The 15,544-nt window shown below is 41.5% G+C and overlaps 1 protein-coding gene across 11 annotated transcripts in view; it reads left to right on the top strand.

Annotated features, from left to right (window-relative positions):
• RNASEH2B (ribonuclease H2 subunit B) overlaps positions 1-15,544 on the top strand; it is a 71,179-nt gene that overhangs the window by 43,474 nt on the left and 12,161 nt on the right. For all 11 annotated transcript variants that reach the window (XM_082365610.1, XM_082365613.1, XM_082365614.1 and 8 more), the window contains 4 exons: positions 46-110; positions 1,740-1,845; positions 4,223-4,304; positions 5,656-5,698. In XM_082365610.1, the coding sequence (XP_082221736.1) occupies positions 46-110; positions 1,740-1,845; positions 4,223-4,304; positions 5,656-5,698 (296 nt within the window). The remainder of the gene's footprint in view (positions 1-45; positions 111-1,739; positions 1,846-4,222; positions 4,305-5,655; positions 5,699-15,544) is intronic.

The raw sequence follows: 15,544 nt of genomic DNA, 5'->3' as shown, positions 1-15,544 counted from the left end.
TTTAATCCACTGCACTCTTTTTTTTTTTCTTTTAATTTAATCCAGAAATAGACAAGAAGAAATATTACAAGTACAGCAAAGAGAAGACATTAAAATGGCTGGAAAAAAAGGTACAGTACCTCTCCAATGCCTTGTGGCAGAAAGAGTTTAATGCTCCTTTTTAAACATATTTAGAGAAGGTCGTAAGCCTGACCCCAAAGACCATCTTGAACATCCAACTACAAGAGAGAGGCTGTACAAAGACCTCCAAGTGGGAGAAGAATCTTTGGCTTTTCATTCTCCCTAATTCATGTATTTTTGGACTTAGCTTGATGTGTTGCTTTGACCTGCATCCCCATTTCCCTGTGGTCCTCACCAGTGAATGAAGAAGTTCTTGCTATTTGTTGGTGTAGACTTGAGTCTTTCAAGCCAGGTAATACCAGGGCTACGTGCACTTGATGCTGTCAGTCCTACAGGCGTCTCAGAGGTCGACGTTGCTCACACATGACCCACAGGGGACCAGGCAGATGGGATTCAGGCTTAGTGTCTGGATGCTGAAGAGGGGTCATCTTCCAGGCAAACCCTGTATCTTAGTGATCCTAAGAATTAGACCTAATATAAGGTCTTGGGCAGTGTTTTTCAAATCGATTTAGTGGATCACAATCAGTATTTCTCTTGGAATGGAATGGAATAGAATAGGATAGGATGTATTAAAAGATAGCACAGAGTATGGGCAAGTATTAAGTATGACTGTATGAAACATATTTATATATGGTTTGGGGTATTGGGTTGCTGTGTATTTCTTATTATGGGTATAGTAAAGGAAAAAACAAAAAAGCTACTGGTCTAAGGATATTGCATACTTTCACCGTGATAAAGAATCTCGCCAGACCAGATCTATGGATGACAAAGTTTTTGTAAGTTCAGTGGATACCAGTTCTAGTACTGCTTCCTAAGATTCTCTTCTATCTTGTATGTGAAAAACATGTTTGTAATATCATGTTACTGAGCACATTGGGAACTTGGGAACATGGAAATGAACCTTGCAGAATTAATCAGGTTCTTATGTACAAAGTGGTGAAAAGATTTGAAAAGTACCCATGTTTCACTTTTCATTTGCTTTAATGGTAAGTAGTATTTGCATTAGTAGAATTCTGTGTAGGTGAAGAATGAGAAGTGCTGAGCAGAAACCTGGCATTTTGTTTTTGCTCTTAGCAAATGATAATGACATGAAATAGCAAAGTGAGGTTTATGTTTATTGATTGTGTTTCCTTTCTTAAATTCCTAGGAAGTGAGAAATTTATATTATTTATTCTATTTAGAAAATCATTACATATAAGCTTTGTGCCATGTTCTGTACTAAGAGCTTAACATACATTAACTCGTTTAATCCTCACAACAGTACTGTGAGATAGGTACTATCTTTATCTCCCTCTCATAGATAGAGGCACAGAGAGGTTGAGTAACTAGCCCATGGTCACAGAGCAAACCCAAGCAGCCTGCCTCCAGAGTCAGTGCTCTCATATTGTGTAGGCCTTAGGAAGTCCATGTCCTGAGCTCATCCCGTAGTGCTGTCACTACCCTTCACCTTTCTTCAAATGTGCAGCTATCTCTCATCTTGTGATATCTGGTGAAGGTATTTCTAGGTCCTCAACTACGTCTTCCTGGATCTTAACTGGATTGAGGACTGTCTGGAAAGTCGTGGGGTTTCTAAAGTTAGTTGAAAATACCCTGATATTCCCCTTTTGGTTATTTCATAGGTTAATCAGACTATGGCAGCATTAAAAACCAATAATGTAAATGTCGGTGCCCGGGTACAGTCTACTGCATTTTTCTCTGGTGACCCAGTTTCCAGTGACAAGGAAGGTAAGTAAATCATTTCATCAGAAATTATTTTTGTCTGGAGTAAGTTGCTGACCGGAGTAAATGCCAGTCTTATGATTTTAAAATCTTCATGTCTCAGAAGCTTCACATTCTTGCCAATGTGTTCTCATAGATCTTGTGGCAGGTGTGCATTTTATTTCAGAACCAAGTAGTATTTCTGCCGTAGTTCACTTCTTTCACTAATTGATACTTAAATCATTCATTCAAGAAATATATATTTTGCGCTAACAGTAATAACAGCCCTAACAACCCTGGCTATCATTTAGGGTTGTGTTGTGTGCCAAGCCTTTTACTAAGTTGCCAGTGTGCACACATTAGCCCATCTGACCCTCCATCTAAGTCTCATTTTACAGTGAGAGTCCTGAGGCTGTGTCCAAAGTCACACAGCGAGTAAATGGTAGAGCTGAGCTACTAATGGAGCTTGCCTGACTCTTAAGCCCACACTCATAACCTTTTTGTTGTACCGTTCATGTGGCACAAGGATTTCCAATGAGCTGTATCTGCATCTTACTCTCAAGGAGCATAGGTCCTACTGTAGGTCTCAATATTTTGATTTTAGATGAAACTTTATTCAATTGGCAATTTTTTCTTTTAGGTTATTAAGGTAAATTTTTTGCTTTTTTACAGTGTAGTGTCCTCTTATTGTTATATGTGTAGTTGAATAAAAACAGCTATCTAATACAATTAACTTTCTGAAATGGTAGGACAGACATTTTTCTGACTTTAAGCTCCAATTCAGTGTTCCCCTGTTCTAGTATACAACTCCAAAACACCAGAGTTTCATCATTAAAAAAAAAAAAAAGAACTAGGAACGGTGGCCTGTTGGTGATTCAGGCAATCTTTGATTTGCAGAAATCCACCTTACAGTACGTTGTACATATGGATAATAGCTGGCTCCTGCCATTCTGGGAGTGGTAGACTTGCCCTTAACATCTGAGTTTACCAGCTATCAGTGTCTTTGATTGGCTTTAACAAAAGAAGAGAAGGGACTGAGTCAAATGGCTGGACAGATAGACAGATGCATGGATGGATGGATGGATGGATGGATAAAACCATAGATTTTTGTTAAAGTAGGAGAAGGGGTGTTAGAGGTTATTTAGACAGATCTTCTCATTTTAGAAATGAAAAACTGTGGTCTTAGAGAAGTAGATGACTTATTCAAGGCCACCCATCCTAGCTAGCAGGCCAGGTCTTCTGCTCTGAGGCCAATGTTTGTACCAATCTCTAAATATGAGTCTGGGCTTGGCTATATGACCATTTAGGTTCCCAGCCATAAAGTAAGCTTTATACTCTTTACATTCTTTCCTTTTTTAGATCTTTAGCTTGATATGCTACCAGAAGAAGCAAACAGATGGTATATTGGCTTTCTTAAAATAACTTTCTTTGTCTATTCATGACTCATTAGATAATTACTAACTCAGAACCATGAGCATATTTTAAGAAGGGTCCAGTGATAACTTTCAGTTCTGGCAGTGAAAATCTCTTACTGAAGACTTTTTGAGATCAGGTGGACCAGGCAGCACTTTCTAAGTAATACTGAGGCAAATTGTTATCCTAACGTTGAAGGTAGAAGAGAAAGGAAAAAAAGAAGAAAATGAATATCCCAGCAACAAACCTGGTATATTGCTTTTGGTAGTTTATATTCCCTTGTGATTATCCCATCTATTAAGTTTGATTATCCCCTAGTATTCTACAAAAAATACTGAATTAAGGAACAGAGCTTTAAAACAGATTTTCTCTTATGTTCTGTATTTAATTGATACCAGAATTTCATTTTAGTACTGAGAATCCAAATGCTTTAGAAGTAATGATTACACTTTCTGCTAAGTTTTGTTTTTTCTATTTTTTAAGGCATTTTATTAGTTTGGGGGTATATATAACATTCAGGACTCTTATAAAGCAAGTACTTAATAGAGACATATGTATTATTTCTCTTAAATGAGCATACTCATTTACTGTTCAATAATTAGATTTATTTTGTATTGAAACAGACCTAGAAAAGATTAGTCTTTTAAAAAGACATAAATATTTCATATTGTTACATCTGATTTTTGAACTTTATTTGTATTCAAGGGCCTCAGCTAAGAAAAGAACCCTGAGTTTTTACCTCTTATTTCGTGGGCATCTACTGTATTGTGCTTGATTATCTCATCATATCTTTGATATCATCCTACATATCCATCCATCAGATTACCCCACTACTGTGACAGATAGATATGAGCATCCCCATTTCACAAAAAAAGCTTAAGTGACTCTCTAAGCCCAGACAGTGCCAGAATTTGAACTCTGGTCAATTTGACTGTAAAACTACCATAATTATTACTATTTTTTTTTTCATTCTCCATTCTATTTCTTTCAGAGGATTATATTCGTTATGCCCATGGTCTGATATCTGATTACATCCCTAAAGAATTAAGTGATGACTTATCTAAATATTTAAAGTAAGTATGGTTCAGCTTTAGTAATAATTAAGCATAATTGTGCTTCTTGGTTTCCAAGAAATAGGGTTTCTTTATGGCTTATATCACTTTTTCTGATAAGAGATTATTCTTGAGTTATGTCCTAGACTGTATGATTTGGAGGTGATTTTTAATGGATAGTTTTTTGATTGGAACAAACCGATTTAATGGATACTAGTTGTAGGAACCCCTGAATGTTAGGATTGGAGTTATCGGTTGTTTTGATATTAGAGGGTAAACTGTGTTAAAATTTTATCCCCAGCCAGCCTTAACTAATTTGGTTCATGGGAAGGAAAGAGTAGATGGCAGAAGAGAATATTTTTGAAAGTTATATTTAAAGGTTTTGTACCATTTTTATTATCATTAGACGTTCATTAAGTATTTTTATTATGCCCAACACTTGGAACTCAATGAAGAATGAAACACAGTCTGTGTCTTTGAGGGGGAAGAAGCGTTTGAGAATGACTTGATTTGTGTTCCTTCCTTCATAATGATCTTTAATAAAATATAAAGACTTTATCTTAGGCTGAAAAAAATGTTTATTTTCTGTATTTTAGCAACTGTTGTTCAGATTTCATGTGTGTGATGATTTAATAGCCTTTCCTGATTCTTATAATAATTTTTTCCTCTGATACATGAATATAAGATGACTTTTTAATAGATACAGTTGCTGTTTTTAGCAAATTGCATTTTAGGTCCTACTTTAAAAAAACAATTAGTAGATACTAGTTTCTGTAGTATAGTAATATAGTATGTTGAAAGCCTGCTTTGAATTGATAAACATATCCTTCTGTTTAATATTTTCCTGGATTTCTTTGTACCTGCTTATCTTGTTAGAGACCTTATGTCTTTGTATTCCATTATTTTTTTATATTCTTTACTGCTGAAATTTTTAAGTTTTGGTTAAAGACTTGAGGAGAAAGATATGTCAATTAAACTTTAAGAGAAGAAAAGTAAAGTTTGTATGACTTTTTGTCAACAGTTAAAAGAATTTTCACTTTTATGTATATTCTAGATTCATCATTTATGATGAAAAAATACAGTACCAAAATGCAAATTTTTAGAGGCTAAAGAAAAGCAATTCCATTTCAGCAAATGACTTCTCATTTTGTTTTTTAGCTCAGACAATTCCAATACTTAGAATTAAGGAGACAAATGAACATTTATTCACTTAGAGAAATTTCACTCTTTCCACTGAGGTGATTGCATTAAGATATATGGAGGTGAAACTACTAGATGAAAGTAGGACTTACTAAGTCTGAAGTTGGCCCAGTTTTTCTGTTTGCTTGTCTATGAAAAACCATGACTATGATTTTTATTTTTTACTCCTCAGGCTTCCAGAACCTCCAGCTTCAGTGCCAAACCCTCCATCAAAGGTAAGAAGCTGTGACTAAGCTATCTTTGGAGGGCTTAGAAAAATATTATACTTTTGCCACATAAATTTAGTTTAGTATATTTTAAAACATACTTCATTCACCTTATGCGGAATAAAGATTATACTGGGCTCTCCATCAGTATTTTTATTTCTGTGGCTTTTACGTGAATGATAAATAAAGTGCTGTGAAAATCAAAGAGTCGATTTTAGCTGGATACCTATGTCAAAATATTAAAGAAGTATAATTAAAATTAAGTCTTCTTGAGTGAGCTAGATCCTGTAATTAACTTTATTAATCACCAGGAATACTCTATAACTAAAACTCATTTTGCCAAATGTAATTGTCATGGGCACAAAGGCACATAGAGCATGATTTTTGCAACACACAAAAGCTATCAGTGGAAAACCTTTCCCCTTCCAGATGTTCTCAAACTGCCACCCACAGCTCCTCTGCACTGTGGGCTGTGGCCTAGGTTTGTCTCCCAGATACAGGGAGTAGAGAAGCCAGCTATAAACCACACCTGAGGTGCAAAGAGTAGCATCCCAAAGTCCAGGCGTGATCGCAGACCAGTGAGCGCAGCTCAGACACAGGGAAGTAAACACATGCAACAGCTTGTCAGTGAGGTCATTCTCCTGCCAGAAGAGTAATGAGTGCCTTGCAAATGACTGTAAAGTGGGTGTTAAACAACTTTCCTTTTTCCCTGCCTTCGAGGTGACCAACATGCTCAGGATATTTTTTTTTTAATCATTCCTGTTTGAAGGTGGTCATGGCTCTAAAAACATTCATTACTTTGACTTTTAGAAAAGGACATAAAATTTAAAGTGCATCAGTGTTAGTTGTGGGCCTTTTTCAGCAAATTGCCCAAGGAGGTTCATCTTTTCCTCTCTGGAATAGTACTGGAGGAAGTCAGTTGGTGTAAGATGTAAAGTTATTCTAGGTCAGACCCACATTTCTTCCAGTCCAGTAGTGAACCTCTGACAACAGTACCAGGGGACATAGATATAGTTGTCTTGCTCTAACTAAGAGGACAGGTGTATTTGTTTCTTTCTTATTTCTCTCCCTCCACAAGCTAAGCATATTTCTTTCTCCCAAATATCTGTCTTCCTTAGTAACATAGAGATCATTCATGAATGGATCGAAACCTATACTTGAAGGTTTTCGCCTTTGATACTGTTGCTGGAGGGTAGGTTCTTGTTTTGTCACAGAAAGAATTCAGAGCTGAGACTGAGAGGCCAAGTAAGCAAAGGATTTATTGAGTGACAGTACACTCTCAGGAGGGAGCGCAGGCAGGCTCAGGTGAGCAGCAGTGAGTCCTTTCGGCAAGCTGGTTATATGGGGTGTGAAAATGATTGGGCGGAATATTCATCAAGAAGGGAGGGGTTTGGGGGGTAATTTCCTGGTTTTCATCCCAGGTCCACCTTCCCGAGAGGAGGGGGAGTTTCTGTCCTTATTTGGTTTTGCTCGGATCTGTCCTGGTGCCGGTGCATGATGGGTACTGCTCTGGTTGCAATGCTAATTCTACTGTAATGAGGGCATAATGAGCAAAAGGTTACACTCCGACCAGGAGGTTCCTGCCTTTCTTAGTTTGCCTCTAGGACCCTTGTCCTCACAAGATATATGGTCTCCTGTCAGCCCGGAGGTTCCTGCTTTTCTGTGTTTGCCCCTAGAACCCCTGTCATTGCAAGATGTATTACGGTCTCCTGTCACATGACCTTGCCTCCCTCCTCTGCTCACGTCTGGCTAACTGCCTGCTCTAACGTTTCCCCCCTTGAGGAGTCTGGACCCTTAAAATCTTTTAAGGGTCAAAGGGTCGATGGTGCATCTTCTGTGGCTGCTTCAAGCTGCGCAGGGCCATTGTCCCTACCAGTGGGGTCCAGATCACCTTGCTCTCTGTCAGAGACAGGAGGTCTCAGGGTCATCTACAGTGGCAGAGATAGAGAGTGGGGAGGAGAAGAAGGCTGCAGCCCTGTCCAGTGGATGTTGATGGTCCCCATCTTCATGCAGGATGGGCTGAAATCCCTGGCATATCATCATCTGTAGGTGACACTGTTGTAACCTGAAGAAACAGACTTAACAAACTGGAGATTGAAAAGGCAGGGGCCCCAAATCAGCAAAAATATGATTGCAATCAGAGGTCCACTCAGGGGTAGGAACCAGGTCATGTTTGGTAACACCCCTCTGACTGTAGTCCATGCGGAGCTGGCACTGGGTTACCCTTTCCAAAAGCGTGTAGCCGTTGGGCCTGTTCATCTATCTTTTGGATATCTTCTTCCACCTGGCCAGTGGTGTTGATGTAGGTGCAGCACATTGTTTTGATTACTGCACATACCCCTCCCCGTTCAGCTAGCAGATAGTCCAGGGCCAGTCTATTATCCATCACTACACTTGCTAGGAAATAAAGGGGGGATCCCCCATGGTCCTGGCCAGAGGAGACAGAATATCTGGCAGGTTACAAAGCATTGCCTCAAGGTAGGCAAAGCCGCGCATGGGGCCACCAAACAACAGCTGCTCCAGTTCCTGCCAGGATGAGGCCCCTCAGCCTCTTATTTCAGGAGTGGCGGATATTATGGATGGTTACACCTAGGTTCATCTGATTGCTTAGTTGGCCTAGCGTGCCCTGTCCCGCAAGCAGGGCATTGTCTATCCAAGGAAAGGCCGCAGCCAGTCCTGGGGAGGGGAAGGAGAGCTGGGGCTGTTCTGAGAAGGCAGCTGGTTTATGTTCAGGCCGCAGAGAGACAGGCGTCTGGGGGAGTGCATGCCTGGTGCACTTCTGAGGAGCTGAGCCGTTCCTGTAAGTGGTTTGCCCAAGAGGGTGTACCACGCGGCTTGAGGAGAGAGGCCACCGTTACAAGAGGGGTCGTGAGGTGTGGGGACTTTTCCGCAGGCCTTAGGAGGGCCCTATTGTAAACGCCGGACAGCTGGCGTTTTCCCTCCTTCTTCCACTGGTCACTAGGGGCAGGGGCAGCAAGACAGGCTAGTCTCATTGCACTTGAGAATGAGTACTTGGTATTGGTTAGAAATATTAATGTGAGGGGTGAGATCCAAGCACACAAGCTGCGTTAGGGACGGGATATGAACTTCAAGAGGGATAGGTTTAGCAGAACCGTTGACCAGGGTGAGAGTGAGAGTGTCATTCTTAGGCATCCAATGTCATACCTTTAATCCGTACGTGTCACTCTGAGGGTGGGGATGACAGATCCAGCGCCGGGATAGATTTTCTCCATGGGCTGCAATTCTTGAGAGATTTACTATTGCATTAAATTCCCATTTCCCTAGGGTGGACACCCAAAAGAAGGAGAGAAAGGTTAGGGTGAATAATGACTTCATGATGGCGGAGGTGAGCTAAAAGTGAACAATCCTTTTTGAACCCAGCATGGACTGAACAGAGCCCCCTCGGGTGTAGGTGCTGAAGCAGGGCGGCACTCACAAAGGCTAATGAGAGTGAGAAGGAACGAGAGGAGGGTAATAAGCGTCCATATGCACCAGAATGTGTTAGTTCATTTGTGGGTGGCCTGGGGTAACAGGAGGCAAAAGGGAAACAGCGACTGTGGGTTCTCAGCCTTGAACTTGTGAAGTTTCTTTGTCCTTCTTAAATCACAATTTCAGGTCTTGAAGAGGTTCACTCAACCATCGGACTCTTCTGGCCGTCCAAGATCCTCTGTGTCCTCTGAAGACTCAGGGGGAGGGGGAGGTGTGATTCTAGAAAGGTGCACCCAACTAGTGATTCCCCATACCTTCACTGCAATAGGAGTGCTGAGAAGGACCTGGTAAGGCCCCTTCCACTTGGGTAGTAATTGTTCAGAGGGGGACCCTTCTCTCCATGTTTTTAGGAGGCAGAATCTCCTGGCTGAGCCTGAATGGGGTCAGGTTCTTGGCTGGAGCTGGTAAAATTTGATTTCCAGATTCTGAAATTGCCTTTTGGACTTGTCCCAGATTAATCAGTTACTGAGTGAGCTCGTTGGTGTCAGTGCCCACCAAAATATCTGAAGGTAAAAAGGGCTTCCATCAGTCACTTCAAAGGGGCCTGAGCCTGAGCCCCGTCTTAGGTGCCACCCTGATTCTCAGGAGGGCTGTGGGTAAAAGTTTTGTCCAAGGTTCCGATGTCTCTTGACAAAGTTTAGCCAGGGTTCTTTTCAAAGTGTGATTTGCCCTTTACACCTTCCCCGATGACTGAGGCCTCCAGGCAGCATGGAGGTGGTAGCAGACGCCTAGGGCACTAGAGGTTTGTTGGGTAACCCTAGCCATAAAAGAGGGACTGTTATCACTTTGTAAAAACCATGCAAGTCTGAACCAAGGAATTATTTCCTTTAATAATGCCTTTAGTACTTCCTGAGCTGTCTTGGTCCTTCCTTCTTGGAAAGGCTTCCACCTATATAGTATAAGTGTCAATAAAGACCAGAAGGTTTTTATACCCCTGGGAGGATGGCATCTGGGTAAAGACTGTTTGCCAGTCCTACCTGGATAGATTCCTCTTCTTTGGATGGGCTGGAGAAGTGGAGGCCTTAGTTTCCCCCCAGTTTACTATGGTGTCATATATTACAGGCCCTATGACCTCTAGTGATAGTCTAGAAAGGCCCATTCCAGAGAAGACTTTCTCTACCAGGTTCATCAAAGCATCCTTCCCAAATGAGAGGAGTCATGGAGTGATTAAAAAAATTTCCACTGTAATGCTCTGGGCAGTAGTATTGTTTTTCCTTAATCCACCGGCCGTCAGGGCCTTTTTGATATCCCTTAGTTCTAGCCCACTGTATTTCCTTGATTGTGTACTGAGGTGATGAAAGCGGGTTGCGGGTCGGTACCTGGGGGAGCAAGGCAGCCCAAGTAAAAGGGGTTTTACAAGAACTACACTCTTTGCCAGGTTGTTTCCTTTTCTTATGTCTGAGCTTCCTTTCTGAGGTCCCTTGCCGTGAATACCTGCCACCTCCTTAGGGTCTCGTATTGCCTCCGGGAGTTCTAAGAGCTCCTGGCAACGCTGGATTGGGGAATCCCATGCAGTTAGGGATGCTCTGTGCTTCCAAATGGCAGCATATGCATGTAACACCAAAAAATACATACTTAGAATCGCTATAGATATTGATCCTCTTGTCTCTTCCTAGCCTGAGAGCTTGAGCTAGAACTATAAGCTCGGCTTTTTGTGCTGAGATTTGAGGTGGCAGGACACCAGCTTCTATGATCTTACGTAGATCTACTAAGGCATACCCTGCCTTCTGGACGCTGTCTTATATATAGCTACTTCCTTCTGTAAACCAGACAGCTTCAGGGTCATCGAGAGGCTGGTCCCTAAGGTCAGGTCTACTAGAGTACACCTGTTCGATGGTCTCAGTGCAAGAATGAGGTAATCCTCTGGGCTTTCTATTGGTATAAGGGTGGCTGGATTTAGGGTCTGACATACCTTAAAGGTCACTTCAGGAGAGTTAAGAAGGAGGGCATCATATTTTGTGACAGGACCTCCAGTCAGCCATTGGTGTCCCTTAATTTCTGGTATTCCCTGTATCGAGTGTGGCGTCAATATCTCTAGGGGGTTGACCCATGGTGAGTGTTGTGGCCTCTTCAGTTAGCAGGGCTGTGGCCACTACAGCTCTCAGACACATCCCGAGGCCACTGGGTCCAATTGCTTGGAGAGAAATGCCACCGACCATGGGATTGGTCCCACCTTTTGGGTGAGAATTCCCAGGGCTATTCCCTGTTTTTCTGAGGTAAACAGAGTAAAGGGCTCGTTTAGATCTGGGATCCCTAGGGCTGGGGCACTAGTCACGACGGTCTTCATCTGATCAAATGCTCTTTGTAAATTGCCCATCCAATCTACAGGTTCTGTGTCTAGTCCCTTCAAGGTCTCATATAATGGCTTTGCCATGAGACCAAACCCAGGGATCCAAATCCTTCAAAATCCAGCCATCCCTAAGAAGGTTCTGAGCTGTCTCTTTGTGTGTGGGGGCTGTCAGTGGAGGACTGCCTCCTCACACCGGGTCGTAAGGGGGCGCTTTCCCGGGCTTAGAACACAACACGTCCGGCGTAGGTGACTCTGTGGGAGGAGATTTGGCCTCGGGGTACCTTTTACCCCGAGTCCAGGAAACTGAGGGCCTGTACAGTGTTTTGGTCTGAGGCTTCCTCCGAGGGGCTGAAAATAAGGAGGCCATTTACATAGTGTAATAATGCCCCCATCTCTAATGTAAGTTCCTTAAGTTCCTTTGCTAGGGCGTTGCCAGACAGGTGTGGTCTGTCCCAGAATCCCTCGGGAAGGACAGTCCAGGTATATTGTTGGGTCATATTGGTGTCTGGATCAGTCCATTCAAAGGTAAAAAGGTATTGGGAATCAGAGTGAACAGGTATACAGAAGAAGGCATCTTTAAGATCAAGGACTATAAACCGTGCTGTGTCCTCCGGGGTCTGAGTAAGGATCGTGTATGGATTGGGAACAGTCAGATGGAAAGGAATCATAGCTTCATTTATGATTTGAAGATCTTGGACCACGCTATAGTCCTCATTTGGTTTGAGGATAGGTAGGATTGGAGCATTACAAGGAGACGGGCATGATACCAAAGGCCCACATATGATGAATTTTGAGATCTGGGGTTTGAGTCCTTGTCGAGCCTCTGGTTTTATGGGGTACCGACACCTGGAAGGGAGGATATTAGCCTCCTTTGAAAGGTGATTTTTAAGGAGTGGCAAATTTTGCCTGTCCTGGGATTCCCTGATTCCCAGACCTGTGGATCTGTAAGTTTTTCCATTTCTGGGGAAATATTATGGGCCGGACTGTCCATGTCTTGTATAATGCATAGTCCAGCCAAAAATAGGCCTTGGTTTTGGTTTTCAGGGAGAGTAAAAGTTGCCCCCAAGGCTGAAGGAAAGTCTCTTCCCAATAATGGGCTAGGGCATTCAAGCATGACAAGAAACTTGTAAGTTATAAAGGTCTTTCCCCAGGTGCAAAGTAGAGGGGTGGTGAAAAGTTTCAGCTTTGACCTGCCTTCTACCGCAATGATACAGCAAGTTTCAGGGGCAAGAGGCCCAGCGTGAGAAGTCAGGACAGAGTAAGTGGCTTCTCTGTCCACTGGAAACTGGACAAGCTTACCTGCCACGTCACTGGTCACCCATGGTTCCTCCCTTGTGATGATGACTGTCTTCTCAGAGCCTTGGGAGGTCCCAGGTCTCATCAATCAACCACTGACATGACTGGCAAGGGGGAATTTCCCTGCTCCCTTTGGAGCTGAGGGCCCTTCCCTGCTCCAGTGACCCATCTTCTAACAGAGTGGGCATGGCGTCTTGGGTAGAGGCTGGGACCTATTTCCTGGGTATTCCTTGCTCCAGTCTTTGGGGCTCCCACAGCTAAAACAGGCTCCTTTACCTGGTGGAGCCTTCTGGAAGTACCTTTGGGGTGACCAAGAGGTGGGTTAGGTCCTGCCATAATGGCTCCCAGAATCTTGGCTTGCCGATGGACCCTTCTCAAGTCACACTGTTTCTTCCTTTCTTCCTCAGCCTGGTCTCTATTATTTATTTATTTATTTTTAATTTTTGAATTTTGTATTATTTATGTTTTAATACAGCAGGTTCTTATTAGTAATCAATTTTATACACATCAGTGAATACACATCAATCCCAATCACCCAATTCAGCACACCACCATCCCCACCCCCCACCGTGGTTTTCCCCCCTTGGTGTCCATACGTTTGTTCTCTACATCTGTGTCTCAACTTCTGCCCTGCAAACCGGTTCATCTATACCATTTTTCTAGCTTCCACATACATGCGTTAATAGACGATATTTGTTTTTCTCTTTCTGACTTACTTCACTCTGTATGACAGTCTCTAGATCCACCCACGTCTCAACAAATGCCTCAATTTCGTTCCTTTTTATGGCTGAGTAATATTCCATTGTATATATGTACCACAACTTCTTTATCCATTCGTCTGTCGATGAGCATTTAGATTGCTTCCATGACCTGGCTATTGTAAATAATGCTGCAATGAACATTGGGGTGTATGTGTCTTTTTGAATTATGGTTTTCTCTGGGTATATGCCCAATAGTGGGATTGCTGGATCATATGGTAATTCTATTTTTAGTTTTTTAAGGAACCTCCATACTATTCTCCATAGTGGCTGTATCAATTTACATTCCCACCAACAGTGCAAGACGGTTCCCTTTTCTCCACACCCTCTCCAGCTTTTGTTGTTTGTAGATTTTCTGATGATGCCCATTCTAACTGGTGTGAGGTGATACCTCATTGTAGTTTTGATTTGCATTTCTCTAATAATTACTGATGTTGAGCAGCTTTTCATGTGCTTCTTGGCCATCTGTATGTCTTCTTTGGAGAAATGTCTATCTAGGTCTTCTGCCCATTTTTGGATTGGGTTGTTTGTTTCTTTAATATTGAGCTGCATGAGCTGTTTATGTATTTTGGAGATTAATCCTTTGTCCGTTGATTCATTTGCAAATATTTTCTCCTATTCTGAGGGTTGTCTTTTCGTCTTGTTTATGATTTCCTTTGCTGTGCAAAAGCTTTTAAGTTTCATTAGGTCCCATTTGTTTATTTTTGTTTTTATTTCCATTAGGAGTTGGGTCAAAAAAGATCTTGCTGTGATTTATGTCAAAGAGTGTTCTTCCTATGTTTTCCTCTAAGAGTTTTATAGTGTCCGGTCTTACATTTAGGTCTTTAATCCATTTTGAGTTTATTTTTATGTATGGTGTTAGAGAGTGTTCTAATTTCATTCTTTTACATGTAGCTGTCCAGTTTTCCCAGCACCACTTATTGAAGAGACTGTCTTTTCTCCATTGTATATCCTTGCCTCCTTTGTCATAGATTAATTGACCATAGGTGCGTGGGTTTATCTCTGGGCTTTCTATCTTGTTCCATTGATCTATATTTCTGTTTTTGTTTCAGTACCATATAGTCTTGATTACTGTAGCTTTGTAGTATAGTCTGAAGTCAGGGAGTCTGATTCCTCCAGCTCCGTTTTTTTCCATCAAGACTGCTTTGGCTATTCAGGGTCTTTTCTGTCTCCATACAAATTTTAAGATTTTTTTGTTCTACTTCCGTAAAAAATGCCATTGGTAATTTGATAGGGATTGCATTGAATCTGTAGATTGCTTTGGGTAGTATAGTCATTTTCACAATGTTGATTCTTCCAATCCAAGAACATGGTATATCTCTCCATCTGTTGGTATCATCTTTAATTTCTTTCATCAGTGTCTTATAGTTTTCTGCATACAGGTCTTTTGTCTGCTTAGGTAGGTTTATTCCTAGGTATTTTATTATTTCTGTTGCAATGGTAAATGGGAGTGTTTCCTTAATTTCTCTTTCAGATTTTTCATCATTGGTGTATAGGAATGCACGAGATTTCTGTGCATTAATTTTGTATCCTGCAACTTTACCAAATTCATCGATTAGCTCTAGTAGTTTTCTGGTGGCATTTTTAGGATTCTCTATGTATAGTATCATGTCATCTGCAAACAGTCACAGTTTTACTTCTTCTTTTCCAATCTGTATCCCTTTTATTTCTTTTTCTTCTCTGATTGCCATGGCTAGGACTTCCAGAACTATGTTGAATAATAGTGGTGAGAGTGGACATCCTTGTCTTGTTCCTGATCTTAGAGGAAATGCTTTCAGTTTTTCACCATTGAGAATGATGTTTGCTGTGGGTTTGTCATATATGGCCTTTATTATGTTGAGGTAGGTTCCCTCTATGCCCACTTTCTGGAGAGTTTTTATCATAAATGGGTGTTGAATTTTGTCAAAAGCTTTTTCTGCATCTATTGAGATGATCATATGGTTTTTATTCTTCAGTTTGTTAATATGGTGTATCACATTGATTGATTTGCATATATTGAAGAATCCTTGCATCTGTGGGATA

The sequence above is a fragment of the Balaenoptera borealis genome (assembly GCF_965194805.1).
Source record: "Balaenoptera borealis genome assembly, chromosome: 18".
Classification (NCBI taxonomy): domain Eukaryota; kingdom Metazoa; phylum Chordata; class Mammalia; order Artiodactyla; family Balaenopteridae; genus Balaenoptera; species Balaenoptera borealis.
The sequence above is the reverse complement of the archived record's forward strand: the minus strand, read 5'-3'. Positions and strand labels throughout refer to the sequence as shown.